General features: G+C 41.8%; 1 protein-coding gene across 1 annotated transcript in view; it reads right to left on the reverse strand.

Annotated features, from left to right (window-relative positions):
• Positions 1-605: 605 nt before the first annotated feature.
• TM9SF2 (transmembrane 9 superfamily member 2) overlaps positions 606-19,493 on the reverse strand; it is a 59,923-nt gene continuing 41,035 nt past the window's right edge. The window contains exons 10-17 of the mRNA XM_058670511.1: positions 16,718-16,850; positions 15,090-15,209; positions 13,807-13,864; positions 8,805-8,964; positions 7,187-7,338; positions 6,182-6,293; positions 4,138-4,309; positions 606-1,290 (exon numbers count right to left, since the gene is read on the reverse strand). Of these exons, the coding sequence (XP_058526494.1) occupies positions 1,223-1,290; positions 4,138-4,309; positions 6,182-6,293; positions 7,187-7,338; positions 8,805-8,964; positions 13,807-13,864; positions 15,090-15,209; positions 16,718-16,850 (975 nt within the window). The 3' untranslated portion in view covers positions 606-1,222. The remainder of the gene's footprint in view (positions 1,291-4,137; positions 4,310-6,181; positions 6,294-7,186; positions 7,339-8,804; positions 8,965-13,806; positions 13,865-15,089; positions 15,210-16,717; positions 16,851-19,493) is intronic.

Here is a 19,493-nt window from a genome sequence, read left to right on the forward strand (position 1 = left end):
AGAACTACATGTAAAAATTAAATAAACTACAAGAGATTTACGAAAAACGTTTGAAAGGAACTTTCTACCATAACGCCAACAAGTCAGGTTTTTTAAATTAACAATGACAAAATTATGCAGTAAGAACCCAGTAACATCATGCAGGTGACAGCTAGTAACTTTAGTTGCAAGTTTAATACTATCTGATTAACTCTCACAAGCAGCACGAAATAAATCCCTAAAATACAATGGATATCTCAGAGTTAACCAGACTAGTGCTTCTAAAGTCATCCCAAAGTTATACATGCCACTGAAATGGAATTCAATCAGATGAACCTGACAAAGTCTTTTCTTAAATCTAAGAGATAGGGCTGCTCTAAAATCCAAATTAAAACACGGTAATATTAAAGATGAAAATTTGGTAGTTACTGTTAATGTATAGATCATAAAATCCAACTCTAAAAAGCCCATAAAGCGCGAACTGCATTTAGATCAACTCAACAAGTGTTACATTAACAGAATTCAGTAAAATCTGATGAAACAGTATGTAACACATTTAAAAACACTCTTAAGAAAACAATTTGAGAAACTCTGTAAACATAGAACAGATAATGATGCAACGAAGATGTTTTTACAATATTTATTAAGATAACAAATTTATAAATTGAAAGACTCAGAGGCACATAGTTCAGAAGGCCAATACCATGGGAATAATGAAGTCAACACAGAAAGTACGAAGATATGAACAGTTACAGCCGATACAAGATTCTGAAAAGCCACATCCCCCTAAGAGCACATCAGAGGAATCATCCTTCAAAATTACCATGATAAAAAGTTATTTCCTTCAAAGAAAAATAATTCTTTCCACCTACCGAGCCTAGAAAATCCTATTTACAATGAAGAGTCCTGCATTTCGTCAGGATTATGTAATATGGCCTCCTTTATTCTGCCAGAGTACTGAAAATTTTATAGCTATTGTATTTACAAATGCACATAATATTTAAATTTTCTCTTCACCGAGCACAATGGAATATATACTTAATCAAATCACAATACAAATGCTTTAGTGTCGAAAACACATTTTGTGGAGACAGGTGTATAGGAAGAGGTGTATTTGGAATTATGTTGTTTATGAAGGATTACTAGGCCAAGAAGTCTGATAAAACTCAAGGTAGTCACAAAACAGGTCTTTGTTGATGAAGAACTGAATTTATTTCTTTGTACCTGGACACTCTGGGCTCCTTCAGTCAACCTTCACCACACTGTATATTTTGGTAACAAACCAAAAGCATGCAAAGAAGCCAATTGTTCCTATAAAAGAAAACAAACAGTAAATCCCTTTTCAAAAGAAGATCCATAATCTATACCAAAATACAAACTTGAAAATGACTGGTTCCTTTAAAAAGTTGCAAAACCATGAACAACTACCTGCCAGCCACACACTATATGCTTTTTAGAAAAGAAAAAAAAAAAAATCCAACAATCATCTTAAGAAATCACATTTAAAGAAATGGACTAAATTTTTATACTACGAGGTAAGCTTTCTGAAGTTCACATAATTTTCCTTACTATGTGCCAAAGTTTTAATTAAAAACTGAGAAGTTGACAATTTTCCCATTTAAGAATATTTTATCATAAAGTTACAAAAATACATTTTCATGGCACAATATATTCTATACATGATACCAGACTCGCACAATAAAGGAAAATATTTCTTTTTTTAAAAAAAAGATTTATTTATTTTTATTGGAAAGGCAGATAAGATTTACAGAGAAGGAGAGACAGAGACAAAGAGCTATCTGGTGGTTCACTAATCCAAATTGCCACAATGGCTGGAGCTAAACTGATCTGAAGCCAGAAGCCAGGACCTAAGCCAGGACCAGGTCTTCCATGGGGCGCAAGGTTCCAAGGTTTTGGGCCGTCCTCGACTGCTTTCCCAGGCCACAAGCAAGGAACTGGATGGGAAATGGAGCAGCTGGGATGGGAACCAGTGCCCATATGGCACCTGACACTTGCAAGGTGAGGATTTAGCCACTGAGCCATCACAGCGGGCCCCGAAAATATTTTTTAAAAAATGATTTATTTATTTATTTATTTGAAAAGCGGAGTGGTGGAGCTGGAGAGGGAGATGGACAAAGAAAAATCTGCAATCAGCTGGTTCACTCTCCAAGTGGCCACAATGGCTGAGGCAGTGCCAGGTCAAAGCCAGCAGACTAAAATTCTATCCTGTTTCCCCTGTGGGTGGCAGGGCCCCAAGAACTTGTTCACATTACAGTGCTTTGCCAGGCACATTAGAAGGGAGTTACATCTGAAGCAAAGCAGCTGGGACTTGAACCAGCTCAACGAAATAGTATGCTACCATCACAAACTGTGGCTTAACCCACTGTGACACAATGCTAGCCTAACATTATTTTATGAAATTTTACAAGTGGCCTAATTAGGATAATAACAAAGACTTCCCCACCTGAAGACCAGAGGCACCATGGTACCAGAGAACCAAGCAGTGCCACCACAAAGTCTGTGTATCATCCTTGACAAGTCAACTGGCATCTCCAGGCCTCTTAACTGCCGTACTAAATGAGAAATTCATCTGCCCCAGACTCTTTACAGAGATAATTCATGAAACATGTCTTGATTTTCAGCTATTTTTTTATCACTCTAGAGTCCAATACAGCAACATTCCTTCAGTGTACTCAAAACAAGGCTCAAGAAGGGAGCAAGTGACTTTCCTAAGGTCATGTGGCTGATAATCATGCCTAGGACTCAAACTCAAGTACAGCACTCTTTAAAAACTATACTATTAAAAAAAAAAAAACTATACTATTTGCCAGTTGCAGCACTGTGGCACAAGAGGGTCCCAGCTTTTCCACCTCCAACAAGTTCAGCTAAGAAAGCAGCCAAAGACAACCCAAGTGCCCATGCCCCTGCGATCCAAGTAAGAGAGCCACAGGGAGTTTCCGGCTCCTTGCTTCCACCTGACCCAATCCTGGCATTAGTGCCCATTTGGGGGGTGAACCACTGAATACAAGATATTGCTCCTCTCCTCCTCACCTCTCTCTCTGGGTAAGTCTGCCTTTCAAACCTCTCAAACACTTCAGTCTTAAGCACACACACACAAACTGTATCATGCCTATGTTTCATAAACAGATTCAATTTTACAAAAGAATATTCACTAGACTTTAAACTTGCCAACATATTTAAAAATTCAACTAAGGCCCACCAGGTAAGGGAACAGTGGAGATACAGTCTCCCGATGCTTACCAGGCACCATCAGGAGCTGACCTATCTGGACAGAGAGGAAGCACATATGAAGGCACTTCAAACTATCAAGGAAAATGCAACTAAAAGGTCTGCTGCAAGGCCCAGCGCGGTAGCCTAAAGTTTTTGCTTTGCATGTGCCAGGATCCTATTTGGGCTCCGGTTCTAATCCCAACTGCTTCACTTCCCACGCAGCTTCCTGCTTGTGGCTTGGAAAAGCAGTTGAGGATGACCCAAAGTCTTGGGACCCTGCACCCACATGGGAGACCTGGAAGAAGCTCCTGGTTCCTGCCTTCGGATCGGCTCAGCTCCGGCTGCTGCTGCATCTTGGGGAGTGAATCAGCAGACAGAAGATCTTTCTGTCTCTCTCTGTATATCTGCCTATCCAATCAAAATAAACCAACCCTTAAAAAAAAAAGAAGCTTTGCTCCAGAAAAGCCTATTTTTCCATTTTCTATTAACTTTGTGCATATAAAACAAAAGGCAATGCAATATTATATACCAAATATCATATCCTATTTGATAGTTGTATTTTAAAGTGCATATAAAATCTCATAACAAGTGTCCTCACACTGCCTCCTCTCAGCCTCAGCCTGACATCATTTCTCCCACTCCCACTCACCCCTGACCTGTAAGGAGACTGTGGGTACCGTTAACAGGCTAGCAGAGCCTACAGCTATACTGGCCCAGGGCCCTGCACTTTCTGCCTAACAGTGAACCAGCCCTGTCTTGGCTTCCATCTTATCAGTTTCCACTCCAAGAGGCACTCCTCACAGCTGGACACAGCACCATGCTTAGCTGTGCTGTGGGCTGGAAACAGGAGCAGTGCACAGCAGAAACCTCCACGCACACTGACAAATAGTCCAAAAGTGTACTAACGAGAATCGTTTAAGTTCTTACCTGTAAAAAGGAAGAAGATTAAAACCATTATCATGGTATAACCGAAGTACAGAATCGTACTTGCTGTCCCTGTGATCTGTAGTTTTGAAAAAAAGTAGTGTATTGCATATATTAAGAAATAAACTGCAGTAAACCCACTGGTGAGGAAGGAGCGCCACTGCCAGTGATAATCCTAGGAACACAGGAAATTAAAGAACAGAATTACTTTCCAACACTTAGGTAACATGGAGCTGGAGAACAATGCCACAAAGCAAGCACAAGTTCTGCCAAACAGTCCCTAAAATCTTGTTTTTGCTACAAGTTCTAGTTTCTGTATCCTGAACTTTGCCCAAATGCGTCTCACGGAACTATAGAGTGGCTAAGACATAAGGAAAAATATTACACAGCTTCGGATTAAGAGTACATCAGACCCACAATTCAACATGCAGGCCTTCCAAGAAAAATCAACATACACCTTACTCACATGGTTCAAGATTAGTTCTACTCAAGTTCAGTCAACCCTACATTAGAAATTATTCCTTCAATGCCTGGTTGAAAGTAATTTTTTGTTATCAGTTACCAAATAAAGTACACTATTAAAATAGTTCTTGCATTTACACAAGTTGCTTAACACTTAGCAGATAATTTAAGAAAGAATACTATCTGTCCTACTTTTTTGCAGTATGTGATAAATAAATGAATTCAAAAAGGAAATTGCCAAAAAATTTTAAAACAAAAGCAAACACCTAGGGGGGAAGGCTTGGGGAGGGACTAGGGGGGAATCCCAGAGCTTATGGAACTGTGTCATAAAATGAAATAATTAAAAAAAAAAAGCAAACACCTAGAATAAATTTAATCAAAGAGATCAAAGACTTTTATGTTGAAAATCATAAAACATACTGAATTAAACAATAGAAGACAAATGGAAAACCACTACATGTTTATGGATTGGAAGACAATATTTTAAGGTGGCAGTGTGTAGGGACTGGAATTACGGCACAGTGGGTTAAACAAAAACATGTGTGATGTTGGCATACCATACAGGCACTGGTTCAAGTCCTGGCTATTCTGCCTCTAGCCTCAAATGCACCTGGCAAGGCAGTGAGAGACGGGCAAAGCCCTTGGGGCCCTGCCACATGCAGGAGACGTGGATGGAGCTCCTGGCTCCTGCTTCCAGCCCACTGCTGGCTATCACAGGCATTTGAGGAGGGAACCAGTAACGAAAATCAGACGCTTACACATGCTCTCCTGCTCTCTCTGTCTTGATACTTTTAAAATGGTTAAAGTCATATGAAATTAACCTCAAATTTTACAAAGTCACACCAATTTTAAGTTTTTATTATCTCTTCTATATAAAATGGATGTCTTTATAGAAGAATGGATCTAGAAGCCTGTGTTATGGTGCAGAAGGTAAAGCTATTGCCTGCAGTGCCAGTATCCCAATGGACACTGGTTCCAGTCCTGCCTGTCCTACTTCCAATTCACCTCCCTGCTACTTCTCCTGGTTTCAGGGTGGCCCACCTCTGGTGATCAGAACCATTTGAAATACTCCAGTAAATGGAGTATTTCTCTATGCATGCCTCTGTCTCTCTGTAACACCAAATTTCAAATAAAGAAATGAATAAATCAAATAAAAGGATGAATTTAACATAATTTTCATCTTCAGAATGCAATTTTATCTAGTTTATGACAATAGCATTTATGTCATGTATTATAATTAATCAATGAATTTTACAGAATTTCCATTTAATTTTTTATTTTTACTAAATTTTCAGAGGCTAGAAATATTTGTATTATAAATATATAAGCTTTTTCAGTTAGACACAACTTCAGAAGTGAAAATTTAGCACAACATGCTATTGTCAGGAAACCGACATCTTCGAATCTCTAGTGGTTAAGCTGTGATCATCCATCCTAAAGATGACCACATACAACTGAGGAACACAGGTCAATGACTAACAGAATGAACATGTATCTCCAGAAACTGCCCCAACCAGTAGTATTCAAGCTGCAACACATAAAAGTCACAAAAACATCTGAATTAACAAATATTACTAATACATACCTCTGCACATAGGTGGAAATAACAAAGAAGTATAGTTGCTTCAGAACATGTAATAACCAAAATGATAAACACCAGAAAGAGGAAGCCAAACATGTAATACATCTGGTGTGACCTGTAACCAAAAATGTCAAAATGAAACCATAAATACTTTTGACATAATAGATTACACAATTTTTTTCACTCTTCTTAAACTAAAAAGTTTTGCTTTTTTCTCCCAATTAGCCAAACAAAAAACATTTTTATGAATTTAAATGGTGATGGCCGTGGAGAAGGGCAGGAGGAAGAAAATACAGTAATAGCACCTTCCTGGCTTGGTAGATTCTGCAACTCCCATTCAACCAAATATGGTGAACACACTCATTTACTGTTGAGTCACACAGACTGGATAAACACTTAATAAAAATGCAGAGCCAAATTAAGAAAAGGCCACACTTGAAAAAAAAAAGAAAAGAAAAGGCCACACCTGCTATATTTAGATTGTTTTGGCCACTTAGCATATATGTGTATCACATTCAATCTAGTTGAGTTTGGAAAATCACTCAATGATTGCAAACAAAGAATAAGTTTTAATGGCTAAAAAGCTCAAATTTATCTCTAATTTTACAAGATCTCAATCCTTGGTATGGTCTAAAACATATATCAATGTGGCAAAAAAAATATTATGACACACCAAATACATAAACTATCATACTATAAGGAAGTGACTCAAGGTTCCTCCATGTGAACAAGAACTCAAAGAATCAACACAGCTGGTGACTGGGAAAGACCAAATGAACCCCTTCTTGTTCTCCCCACAAGCCTTCAGGGCAGCTTCTCTGGCACAGGACAGAGGTGTGGGAAGATGTGTTAATTCTGTCACATGGCTACATCGCCAAAGCCTCATTTTCCTAAATTATCCCTGCCTCCAAGTTCTGTGAATTAGTAAGAAATGAAAGTAGGACTGAATACTCAAATACAACAAATTTTACACAGTATAGTAATGAGGGGCCTCTGTTACTAGCTTACCAAATACTATTCAGGATGAAGAAGAGCTGTATGAAGATGCAGCCAAAGGGCAGAATGCCTCCCATGACGATGCCAGGCAAGGGCTTTGTGTAGAACGACTGCTCAGGAATCTGCCGCGGGATCTGATTGGTGCGGACTGGGTGCTCGATGGCCTTCAGTCAAGAAAGGAGAGACAATCATTAGCTCCTTGACAATCATTTTCTGTAAAGATTTTCTGCTTTTGATCAGCTTTCATACTGACTCTAACGGCATTGAGTCCACTTAAGCATCAAACTGAAATTTGATTTTAGAAGCAATGACTAGGACACTATCAAGAACCGCATTAGTTGTCACTGCAACGAGTCAACATTGTTCCCAGCAGTTAACCACTGACTAATGGCTTTAGACAACGTAGGAAATACACAGGAGACAATCAGTATTTGGAAAATGAAACTTAAAAAGGAGTATAGTTAGGGTTTTGCAGTGGATGTTTTGGCAAAGGTGTCCCAGGAGTGCTGCACACAGTGCACTTACACGGGCTATGTTGCCTTATTTTTCTTTTTTTTCTAAAGACTTATTTATTTACTTGAAAGGTAAAGTTAGAGATCGAGATGGAGAGAGGAATCTCCCATCTGCCAATTCACTCTACCAAAGGCCACAATAGCTGTGGTTGCGTTAGGCAGAAGTAGGACCTGTGAACCCCAGCTTGGTCTTCCAAATGGATGGCAGGGTACCAAGCACATGAGCCATCATCCACTGCTTCCTAGCTTGGGAGTCCTCAGCTGAAAGCCATGAGAAGCAGAAGCAGTTCCTATGAGATGTGGGCATGGCAAGTAGCAGCTAACACTGTGACAAAATATCTGTTCCCATATTAAGAATTTTCTACGGGGTGCCAGCACCATGGCACCATTTTCTCCTGCAGGTGGCAGCAACCCATGCAGGTACTGGTTGGTGTCCCAGCTGCTCCACTTCACATCCAACTCCCTGCTTGTGACCTGGGAAAGCAGTGCAGGATGGCTCAGGTCCTGAGGCCACTGCACCCGCATGGGTGACACAAATGAAGCTCCTGGCTGGGAGTGGCGAAAATGGCAGCGATTCATAACTGGGAACTATTAAAACCACTTGAGCAAGGATCTCAGAGCATGCCCCACATCCGGGACTTGAGGAGGGTGGGAAACTGGGTGGGGCTTCTCCCTCAATATCTCCCTTTACCTCAGATACAAGAAAGAAACAATATAGACATAATAGTCTTACCCACTTCCCTATAGCCCCTGAACCTTTTTATCGTAATTAATTGTCAACAATATAATTAAAAAATAAGGAAAAAAACAAAACAAAACAAAAAAACCAAAATGAAGCTCCTGGTTCCTGGCTTCAGAATGGCTCAACCTGGCCGTCATGGCTGTTTGGGGAGTGAACCAGCGGACAGCAGATCATTCTGTCTCTCCTTCCCTCGTAAATCTTGGGGGAGAAAAAAAAAATACACACACACACACACACACTTTAAAGAATTTTTCATGAAACCAAGATCCTAGAGGGCAAGTTCACATTTTTTAGACAATTTCATGACATTTTTAAGGAGCAGATGCTTATTTCCACGGCTGAATTTTTTGGAGAATATTGCCACCTATAAACTTACATTCTTCTTGAAGCCAAAGTATGCCCCAATGAATGTCAGTGGCACCGATATGCAGAACCAGAGAGCCAAGATCGCGACCAGCGTTCCAAAGGGGATGGCTGCTGATGACCCTTCTCCCCAGAGAATCAGATTCATGATGAAGAAGTCGGCAAATACAATCCTGAAGGACACAAAAGACACATCAAACCAGAGCTGGGAGCAAAACCAGAAACAACAGGACAACTTCTGTGCTTCAGAATACAGACTGTGCATCCTTAACCCGAAAATATAAAACCCCAAATGCTCTAAGACTGGAAGGTTTGTGAGCATTGCCAGGCTTTCTGGAGGCTTACTTCAGATTTTAGAGCATTTGGGACTTTGTATTTTAGAGGGACTCAACAGGTAACATCTATAAAAATATTTCAAAATCCAAAGTACTCTCAAGTCTCAAATACTTCTGATTCCTATATTTTGGATTAGGGTTCTTGACTGTACATACAAAGAAAATGGAAGTGCACCATTAAAGGGAATGTGAACTTAAAACGTGACCAGAAACTGCCACATTGCTCCTCTGATGGGAATCCATCCCACTGAATATTCCTCCAGCAGCCAATGAAGGTCACTTCCTCATAGATTGGCGTCACACTTCTGGCCACACTTGCTGTCAAAGCTCCTGTCTCCTAGTGACAAGCGCGTGCAGCACCAGGTGCTGGCTGACTGCAAATCTGACCTCCTCTGACTTGACAGTCACATTCATGACTCGTCTTTCACTTAGACGCCCACCTTTTGCAAAGTCAGTATATGAGTTATTTAGAGTCCGACTACTGATGCCTTTTAAATATTCTGCTCTCCCTGTGTTTTTTTTTAAACCCAAACACAAGAATTGTGTGTACTTTCAGTCTTCTGCCTTTTTAAAAACATGGCTATAATAATACAAGCAACTTTTATATCCAGCCTCCTATTTGAAAAATGCTTACTTTTTCCTATTCTATCTTTTAAGAAAGTCCCTTTTACTTCTTAAGAATTAACATGGAAACAGATTCTATGTGTTCCGTCAGCACAATTCCAAGCAGCCCCATCTTCCTCGCCTCTTGGCTCATACCTCTTCCTCCCTTCCCTCTCTCCAATAGTATTTGGACAGAGGAAAACATCTGGCAAGCAGCACCTGACGTGGGAAGGAAGTCTCTGAGCCCCAGTACTCTTCCATATTCTCACCCTACAGGCAGGCCTCATACATCTAGCATGCATGGATGTATCTGACAGGCAGAGATAGTAAGAACAAATCTCATCTACCTTCCAGATGTCTTCCAAACACCAGTCAGGGTCTCCCACATTGAGAGGCATGGACCTAGTCACTTAGGCCATCCCCAATTCCTCACACACTGAACATCAGCAGTAAGCTGCTAACGGATAGTATGCTGCCTCGATTTAAACCCAGGCACTTTGAAATGGCACTTGGGTGTTCCCAGGCACAACTTAATCATTATGCCACTTAGGATGTTTTTGTTCTTAGATGTTTGTTTTTACTTTATTTTAAAGTTGTGTTACAGAGAAAGAGCTCTTCCAGTGTTGGTTCACTCCCCAACTGTCTTTAGGAGGTAGGGCTAAGCCAGGCCGAAGCCACACAACAGGAATTGCATCAAGATATCCCACATGGGTGGCTAACACCCAACTATTTGAATTGTCACCTACTGCCTCTTAGGGTACGTGACAGCAGGAAACTGGATCCAATTCTGGCACTGCGACACAGGATAGAGGAAACAAACAGTAGCTTAATCTGCTTAAACATTGCCAACCCACGTGTGAGGGGAAAATGAGACTGTGTGTTTTCCTGGTGTTAACTTTTTAAGATTTATTTATTTGAAAGGCAGAAAAACTGAGAAAAGAACAGAGAGAGAGGGAAAAAAAGAGAAGGAGGAAGAGGAGATCTTCCACCTCCTGTTTCATTCTTTTACAGCTACAACAGTCAGGTATGGAGCAGGCTGAAGCCAGGAGCCAGTAACTTCACTCTGGTCTCAAGAAACAGGGTCATGTTCCTCTGTCTTCCCAGGCACATTAGCAGGAAGCTGGACAGAAAGTAAAACATCCAGAACTCATACTGGCACTTTGACAAGCGATGGTGGTTTAACTGGTGGGTGGCTTAACCCACGTGTCACAATGCTAAGACCATTTCTTTCTGTTTTAAAGATTTATTGTACTACTTATTTGAAAGGCAGAGTGACAGAGACAGACAGAACTTCCATCTGCTGGCTTATTTGCCAAATGGCTGCAATGGCCAAGGCGGGACCAAGCCCAAGCTGAAGTTTTGGAGCTCCCATCTAAGTCCCCACATGGGGGACATAGTATTTGGACCACCTTTCTGTTTTTCCAGCCATATTAGCAATATTCAAAACAGAGCAGCCAGGATGTAATTGTTGCCCAAATATGAGACACTAGCACTGCAAGTGGCAGTTTAACCTGTGGTGTCCCATTGCCAATTCCACAACTACCATTACTCTAAACAACTAAGTGATGAGTAAGGGTGAGTGTCTGGTGGGAGGATTAATCAATTGAGCCATCATGCTAGACCCCCCCCCCCAAACAGACATTTAGATGGGCTTACACTCCAAATTTATATGGATTTAGCCAGTAAATATATGATGAAAAAAAAAAAAACCCAGAATAAGGGTGTGTAAAAAAACTATTTTCCCAAGACATTTTGTTGGGAAGATGCTCATTGGAATTTCTTTTTAGGATCTGGGAGACATAAGCATATTTGCAGCAATAAGAGAAGAACCACATCAACAGAACATATAGAAAAGAGATATTGAAGGAAGAGGCGAGTGTGTCTCAAAGGCAAGATTCCCAAGAAACTCACAGGAGCCTGTCTTGGCTAGGAGGGAACTATTCAATTTTTTTTTTAAAGATTTATTTTATTTTTATTACAAAGTCAGATATACTGACAGGAGGAGAGATAGAGAGGAAGTGGAGCTGCCGGGATTAGAACCAGCAGCCATATGGGATCCCGGCGCATTCAAGGCGAGGACCTTAGCCACTAGGCCACGCCGCCGGCCCGACTATTCAATTTTGGAAAGTCAGATTACAGATAGGGAAGGAAGGATAGAGATCTTCCACCTGCTGGATTACTCCCCAGCTGTCCACAATGGCCAGCACTGCTGCAGGCTGAAGCCAGAGGTCAGGAGCTGCAAGTGTCCCCTCATGAGTGGCAGCAGCCCAACTAACTGAGCCACACCTATTGCTACTTTCCCCAGGCCACAAACCTGCATTCATATATGATAGTGGCACTGCAGAGAGTGGCTGTAACCACGATGCCACAATGCTGGCCCAGGAGGGGCACCTGCACTTCCTGAGGGAAAAAAGGATATGACTTGAGAAAAGCATAACAATCTGCTGGAGCAGGAATGGCTAAGCAGGTGCAGGTCTTCAATGGAGGGAGCATTTGCAGACAATACTGCACTTATGAAAATGCTAGCAGCTAGGATTTTGCTTCTGTCTTGCAAATGGAACAGTCCTAGTTTCTAGATTTTACCTTTGGCTTTACTACTGCTGCCTTGCTATGGGTCAGTTCATGTCCACCAGTCATGTGGTGAGTCGGGGAGAAAGCAAGTTCATAACAGACATTTGAGTTTATCTTTCAGACAAAGTTTTTTGTTCTGTTTTTATTTACAGCTGTTTATTTTCAGTATATGTGTCCCCACTTTACTATCTCTGGAAAGTGTAAATACTGATGTTTACAACAGTTAGGGCTGGTTCAAGTTGATGTCAGGAGCAGGGGGCAGGAGCTCGTGCCTTGGGCCATCATCAGCTGCCTCCCAGGTGCCTACAAGTGAAGGATTAAGAGCAGAGCAGTCGGGACTAAGCCAATACATTCCATTATGGAATACAGGCTCCTTGAGTGCCAGCTTATCCCACATGCCCCGAAGTGGCTATATATATATATATATACACACACACACACACATATATGTATATATATATAATTTATTTAATTTTATTGGAAAGACAGATTTTACAGAGAGCAGAGACAGAAGAAAATAGCTTCCATCCACTGGCTCAACCCCAAATGGCCACAATAGCTGGAGTTGAGCTTGATGCAAAGCCAGGAGCCGGTACCTCTTCTGGGTCTCCCACACGGGCGCAGGACGGCAAGGTGTTGGGCCATTCTGCACTGCTTTCCCAGGCCACAGGCAGGGAGCTGGATGTGAGGTGCGGCAGTCAATATGCAAACCAGCACCCATATGGGATCCCTGTGCATGTAAGGTAAGGACTTTAGCCACAAGGCTACTTCACTGGGCCCAGTGGCAATATTTTTAATAAAAATTCTAAAAATAGGGCCCGGCGGCGTGGCCTAGCGACTAAAGTCCTCGCCTTGAACGTGCCAGGATCCCATATGGGCGCTGGTTCTAATCCCGGCAGCTCCACTTCCCATCCAGCTCCCTGCTTGTGGCCTGGGAAACCAGTCGAGGACGGCCCAAGGCTTTGGGACCCTGCACCCACGTGGGAGACCCAGAAGAGGTTCCTGGTTCCCGGCATCGGATTGGCGCGCACCAGCCCGTTGCGGCTCACTTGGGGAGTGAATCATCGGATGGAAGATCTTCCTCTCTGTCTCTCCTCCTCTCTGTATATCCGGCTTTCCAATAATAATAAAATCTTTAAAAAAAAAAAATTCTAAAAATATATGCCTGTTTTTACTAACTTCGGGTGAAGAACCTTTCCTGAGATTAGGTCAAAAGCTTTAAATTCATCCTCATGTGTAAATCTGACCACTACAGACTGAGGAATATTTTGCAGAAACAGAGTGAGATTTCTCATTCATAAATGAGTTATTTCCCAGATAGGACATGCAGTATTCATTTGGCAAATGCTCACTAAACACTGACTTTACGTCCCCTTTCAAAAGTTAAATTCATTTTTTAGTACATAATTTACAGAAAGGAAAAAAACTTAAGAGATTGAAAATTTGGGGATTAAACTATGACTACAGCAAATTATTCAAAATTTATTCAAAATGTATGCTGCTTACCCAGGACAAAGAAATGATGTCAATAAGACGTTTGTTTTCCATTTTTCACCTCCAAAGGCTACAGAAGAAACAAAAAAGTGAGGTAAATGCAGACTTTTCTTTAAAGCCAATCAAAAACATCTGTACCCTGAAGTCTACTCTTTGTGAACTCTGTGCCAGCCCTGGACACATGGCAGCACACTGCCCACCTCTGCCACATCCCACTCTTGGGAGTTCTGTGTCACTACAATCTAAGGCCAACAGCAGAACAAACTCATTTAGATAGTTCTTTCTAAACTGTACCGAATCTAAAAGATGAGATAAGCACTAACAAAATCATGAATATATATATAAATACACACATATAACTGTACATATGCACACACAAATTTGAATTCACAATGTAACTGTAGAGACTGGTGAAATTAAATTTGGTCTTGGCAAACTCCACTGAACCCTAAGCAGTATTATCAACAAGACTGGTGCAGAAGAGCCCACTGGGATCTCCCAGCAATCTGCGGTTCATTACAGAACTGGTTCTCCTACTAGAACCCTGGGACGCTTCTGTAGCAGGGCTGACCCTCCAACACTCCTCCAGCATATGGCGTCTGTGGGGCATGGACGAGAGACATGTCGGATCAGAAGACGTATAAATCTGACAGAAAAAACTGGCTTAAAAAATTTTAAGATTATTTATTTTTACTGGAAAGTCATATTTACAGAGAGAAGGAGAGACTGGTTCACTCTCCAAGAGGTCGCAAAAGCCAAGCTGCGCCGATCCAAAAGCCAGGAGCCAGGAGCTTCTCCATGGTCTCCCATGTGAGTGCAGGGTCCCAAGGTTTTAGGCTATCCTCAGCTGCTTTCCCAGGCTACAAGCAGGGAACTGGACGGGAAGTGGAGCAACCGGGACATGAATCAGTACCCATACAGGATCCCAGCATGCAAGGCAAGGACCTTAGCTACTAGGCTACTTTGCTGGGCCCTAACTGGCTTAAAATTGTTTTTGCCCCTCTATAATTTGCTTTTTCCTCTACTTAAGAAAAAAACAAAACAAAAATACCTAAGAGTAAAGTACAGAGCTAAAAACAGTCTGCCCCTGGTTCAAAAGTCAGAAATGAAACTGGGAATCTAAGAATATCTTTGATTTTTAAAAAAATCTTTTTTTTCTTTTTCATTTTTTAAATTATATTTTTGACTAAAAAACATCTTAATTTGAGACCTAGAGACACCTGTACTGCACACTGTCTGGGCAGTCTTAGTCCAGCTGCCGCAGGCTTGACCCCCACTGCACACCCCCTACTTACATTTGTAGAATCTGGCAGCAACGTAGCCTGCAGGAGTTCCCAGCAGCACCCACAACACTACAGCACACGTCATCAGTGCTCCTCGGTTGGCAGGAGACAAAAATCCCAGGCAAGCAAAAACTAAAAAAGCAAGCCATTAGGAGTTATGGGTACCCTTACTCTCTCCTCTGTTCTGAAAAGAATTTTATACCAAATCTTAGTAATCCTTGGTGTACTAAATGCAAGCAAACACACATGAGTCAAACTCCACCCTGGTCAGGGTCTCTGAGACCCTGGCATCCCACGACAAGGAACTCCACTCTGGTCAGGGTCTCTGAGACCCCGGCATCCCATGACAAGAAGAGACTGATTTAAGAGTGTTTACAGCTCTTCTGAGATTTAAACAGTCTGTAAATCAACATGAACAAAATATTCCCACTATGAGATATTCCACTTTCATTTCATACTTGGTCCTTTGAGGGTGAAAAAAAATTCTTAAAACATTCAAACCTAAGAAATAAGAAGGAATCTAACCAAAGAGCTAAACAGGGAGGAAAAGTTTGTTAAAATAAATTACCTACATACTTGGTAAATAACTTGGTAAACTTTGGTACCCACCTTCATTGAGCTGGTTAGCTCAGTTTACTCTTTACTAACAAGAATAAAAATGCAATTTCATATTCTTCGAGGTGCCCAGCTTTAAGCTGGGGCTCTGTAATTATAACATGCTAAGATGTCTAAAGCTAGTAAGGTATTACAGGGAAGTGTATCAATCATTTTGGCAAGAAAATCAACAATTTTACCCCTCATGTGTGCACCCCTCATATGTGCATGGCGGACTACACGCATGACCAAACATGCACACCTTCTGACTGGCACCCAGAGCCATGATCAGCAGCAGAGTTTAGGGAGATGACCACAACTTAAGCTGTGATGCCCCCTCTTATTCTTTCTAGGTCTCGGAAACCAACTCTCCTTAAGCAGAAAGTTCATAATTGAGTACTGAAGTAGAATGCATCTTTGCATTTCCTATCTTAGGCTCTCCAGAACTTCATTTAAAAAAATTTTTTTATTTATTTGTTTGTTTACTTGAGAGAGAGAGAGATATCTTCCATCTGCTGGTCATTCTCCAGACAGTGGCAATGGGTAGGGATCAGGCAGGCAGAAGCTAGGAAGCCAAGAGCTTTCTCTGGGTCTCCCGTGTGCGGCAGGGCATCCAGTACTTGCGCCATCCTCTGCTGCTTTTCCCAGGCAATAAACAAGGAGCTGGGTTAGAAGTGGAGCAGCTGGAACTCAAACCAGTATTTACACGGGATGCCAGCATAGCAAAGTGGCAGCTTTACTTCTCCACAAGACCTCCCTTCCTGGGGAGGCTGGGTGAGTGACTGGGCTGTCAGATCCAGACCCATCAAAGAGCTGCTCAGCTCCAGCCCAGTGCTACTGCAACGAGATAGCTCCTTACAGAACTGACAGGAGGCACCCCACATCCGCTCTGGGCACTGCAAACCTGTTCCCAAGTCAATAACGAGTCAAAGCACACAGCTTCCAAGAGCCTTTGAGAACCAAGCAGCCTGGTATTTTACCAAGTAGAACTGGTTTCAAGTGTCCATTTAGAAAAGGTATTATCTAAAATATGCACTATTACTTACATAGAGTCACAAAAGTCATAATTAAAATCTGTGTCCCCGACCCTAAGAAGACCGACAGCAGCATGCCTTTTCTTGGGGGACGGAATATATCGCCATGAACCAGCTTCCAGCCAAATTCCTCCTGGGCATCCTCCTGCAAGGGAATGAAATTCATTCAACTGTCATAAGGTATCACCAAGACAACCAAACAATTTGTTCAACTGCTGAGTATACCATTACAGAGAAAAATTCTTTAAACTGATAATTTATGTTAATATCAATTATAATTTTTGAGGAATATAGCTTTAGACTCATGGACTTTGTATGGCTTTCTTGATTCTTTTAAAGAACACTGTGTATCATGTCTGTAAATAGCTATTGAGAAATTTAACAAAGGCATTCTGATTCCTACTCAGTGCTACTTTTAATCAAGCTTTGTGATGCAATTTGGTAATTTTTAATCATGCTCTTTTCTTTCAGTTTATAATATGCTTTTTTTTCTTTAAAGATCTATTTACTTGAAAGTAGAGTTAGAGAGAGAAAGAGACAGACAGAAGAGAATATCACCCATCTGCTGGTTCACTCCTGGACTGCCTTCAATGGCTGGAGCTGGGGCAGTCTAAAGCCAGAAGCCAGTTCTTCTAGATCTCCCAGGTGAGTACTGGGACCCAAGGTCCTAGGCTATCTTCCACTATTTTCCCAGGCACATGAGCAGTAAGCTTGATCAGAAATGAACAGGTACAACCCAAACTTGTGCCCAGAAAGGAAGCTAGTGTCACTGGTGACAGTTTTACATGCTATGCCACAGTGCCACCCCTCAATGCACACTTAATAATCTCCAAAAACAAACATATAATATGTGCTGTGACAGTTAATTGGCTAATACAGTGAACTTGGTGTAGGCATATTAGCAAGTCTGTATAGCTCAAACCACAGCCCTTATCTCCAGATATATATACAAATACCGAGTCGACCACAGGCATCTTACACACAACTATCTACAACTCCAATGATTTTCCCTGCCTAATTCCCACTTTCTACAGTTGCTACATCTTCACAGCTCTCAGTCCTCAAATTCTTGAAGCTTTCTATTTTTTTTTTCATGCCTAAAATAAAACCCTTTAATAAGCCCTATACACCTACCACCAAAATATATCCACAAGATCCCCACTGGCCCTACAGGTTCAAGCCATCACATGTTACCTCGTTACTTCAACAACAGAAAAGCTTGTCTGTTTCTGCCTTTGGCTGGTTCAACTGTTCAACACACAATGTAACAGAGGAATCCTTTTAATTGCCAGACGGTTTGGACCAGGAACCTGGGGTCAATTGACTTTTGTCCTCTACACAAGCCACAGCCAACAGTCCATCAGCACCACCCCACCTCCCAATAAATCCTCTGTATTTGGCCCCTTCCTTGCCTCCTTGCTGCCACCATTCTGTCTTTGAGAACTGCATAATAGCTTTAAAACTGGTCTCTGGGCCACCAGTTTCGCTCAATAATTCTTGTAACTTCTGGCTTTCCTAAACAAAAATGTGGCCATGTCACTGCTGCTTCAAATTCAACAACTTTTAAAAAAACATTTATTATTATTGCAAAGTAAGATATACAGAGAGGTGAAGACAGAGAGGGAGATCTTCTGTCTGATGATTTACTCCCCAAGTGATTGCAACTGGATTTGCGCCAACCTGAGGCCAGGAGCCAGGAACTTATTCCAGATCTCTGAGCGGGTGCAGGGTTCCAAGGCTTTGGGCCATCCTCAATGGCTTTCCCAGGCCACAGGCGGGGAGCTGGATGGGAAGCAGGACTGCCAGGATTAGAACTGGCAACCATACGGGATCCTGGCATGTTCAAGGTGAGGACATTAGCCGCTAGGCCATTGTGGCGGGCCCCAAATTCTACAACTTCTTAATGACCAAACGGTGCAGCTTACAAGTCCTTCAGGATGCGGCCCTGCTCACTTCTGCAGTTCCTTGCCTAACAATACGTCTGGGTCCATCTGTATCCCTCCTCCCAATTCCCATTCAAACTCCGACTTTACAAGTAGCAAACAATCCTGCTGTTAATATACTGCTTGCATATAGTTTTCCTGGAATTCAAAACATGGATAATTATACGTCTAAGTAGTAAGATTAAAAATATTTCCTATCCCCAGTACAAAAAACTTCATCACTTGGGAATTACACTGTACGTGGTCATTTATAAGGCATGTATAAGCTGAACTGTAATGACAATACAGGGATTCCAAGCAGACTTGATCCATAAACAATACAGGGGTGTGGTGGGATTCTACCGATCAAACCAGACTGAATGGGAGCTGACAATATGGGGATGATCAGGATACTGGTCTTCCTGCCTCTGTGGAATACCTACTTCAGAAGAGGAGAGGGCAGGGCAATAGATGAGGCAAGAATCCTGATTATTCTTACTTAATAAACATTGTTCTTATTTTTTAGAAACAAGATTGGTAGTATATTACATATCATTTCATACCTTGGCTTTTTTGTCTAACAACATCAGAAATGTCGTTTTACTCCACACATACAGAACTGCTTCATTAAAAAAAAAAATTATTTGGGCCCGGTGGCGTGGCCTAGCAGCTAGTCCTCGTCTTGAACGTGCTAGCACCCCATATGGGCGCCGGTTCTAATCCCAGCAGCTCCACTTCCTATCCAGCTCCCTGCTTGTGGCCTGGGAAAGCAATCGAGGACGGCCCAATGCTTTGGGACCCTGCACCCACGTGGGAGACCTGCAGGAAGTTCCTGGCTCCTGGCTCCTGGCTCCAGACCGGCATAG

The sequence above is a fragment of the Ochotona princeps genome, chromosome 12 (assembly GCF_030435755.1).
Source record: "Ochotona princeps isolate mOchPri1 chromosome 12, mOchPri1.hap1, whole genome shotgun sequence".
Classification (NCBI taxonomy): Eukaryota; Metazoa; Chordata; class Mammalia; order Lagomorpha; family Ochotonidae; genus Ochotona; species Ochotona princeps.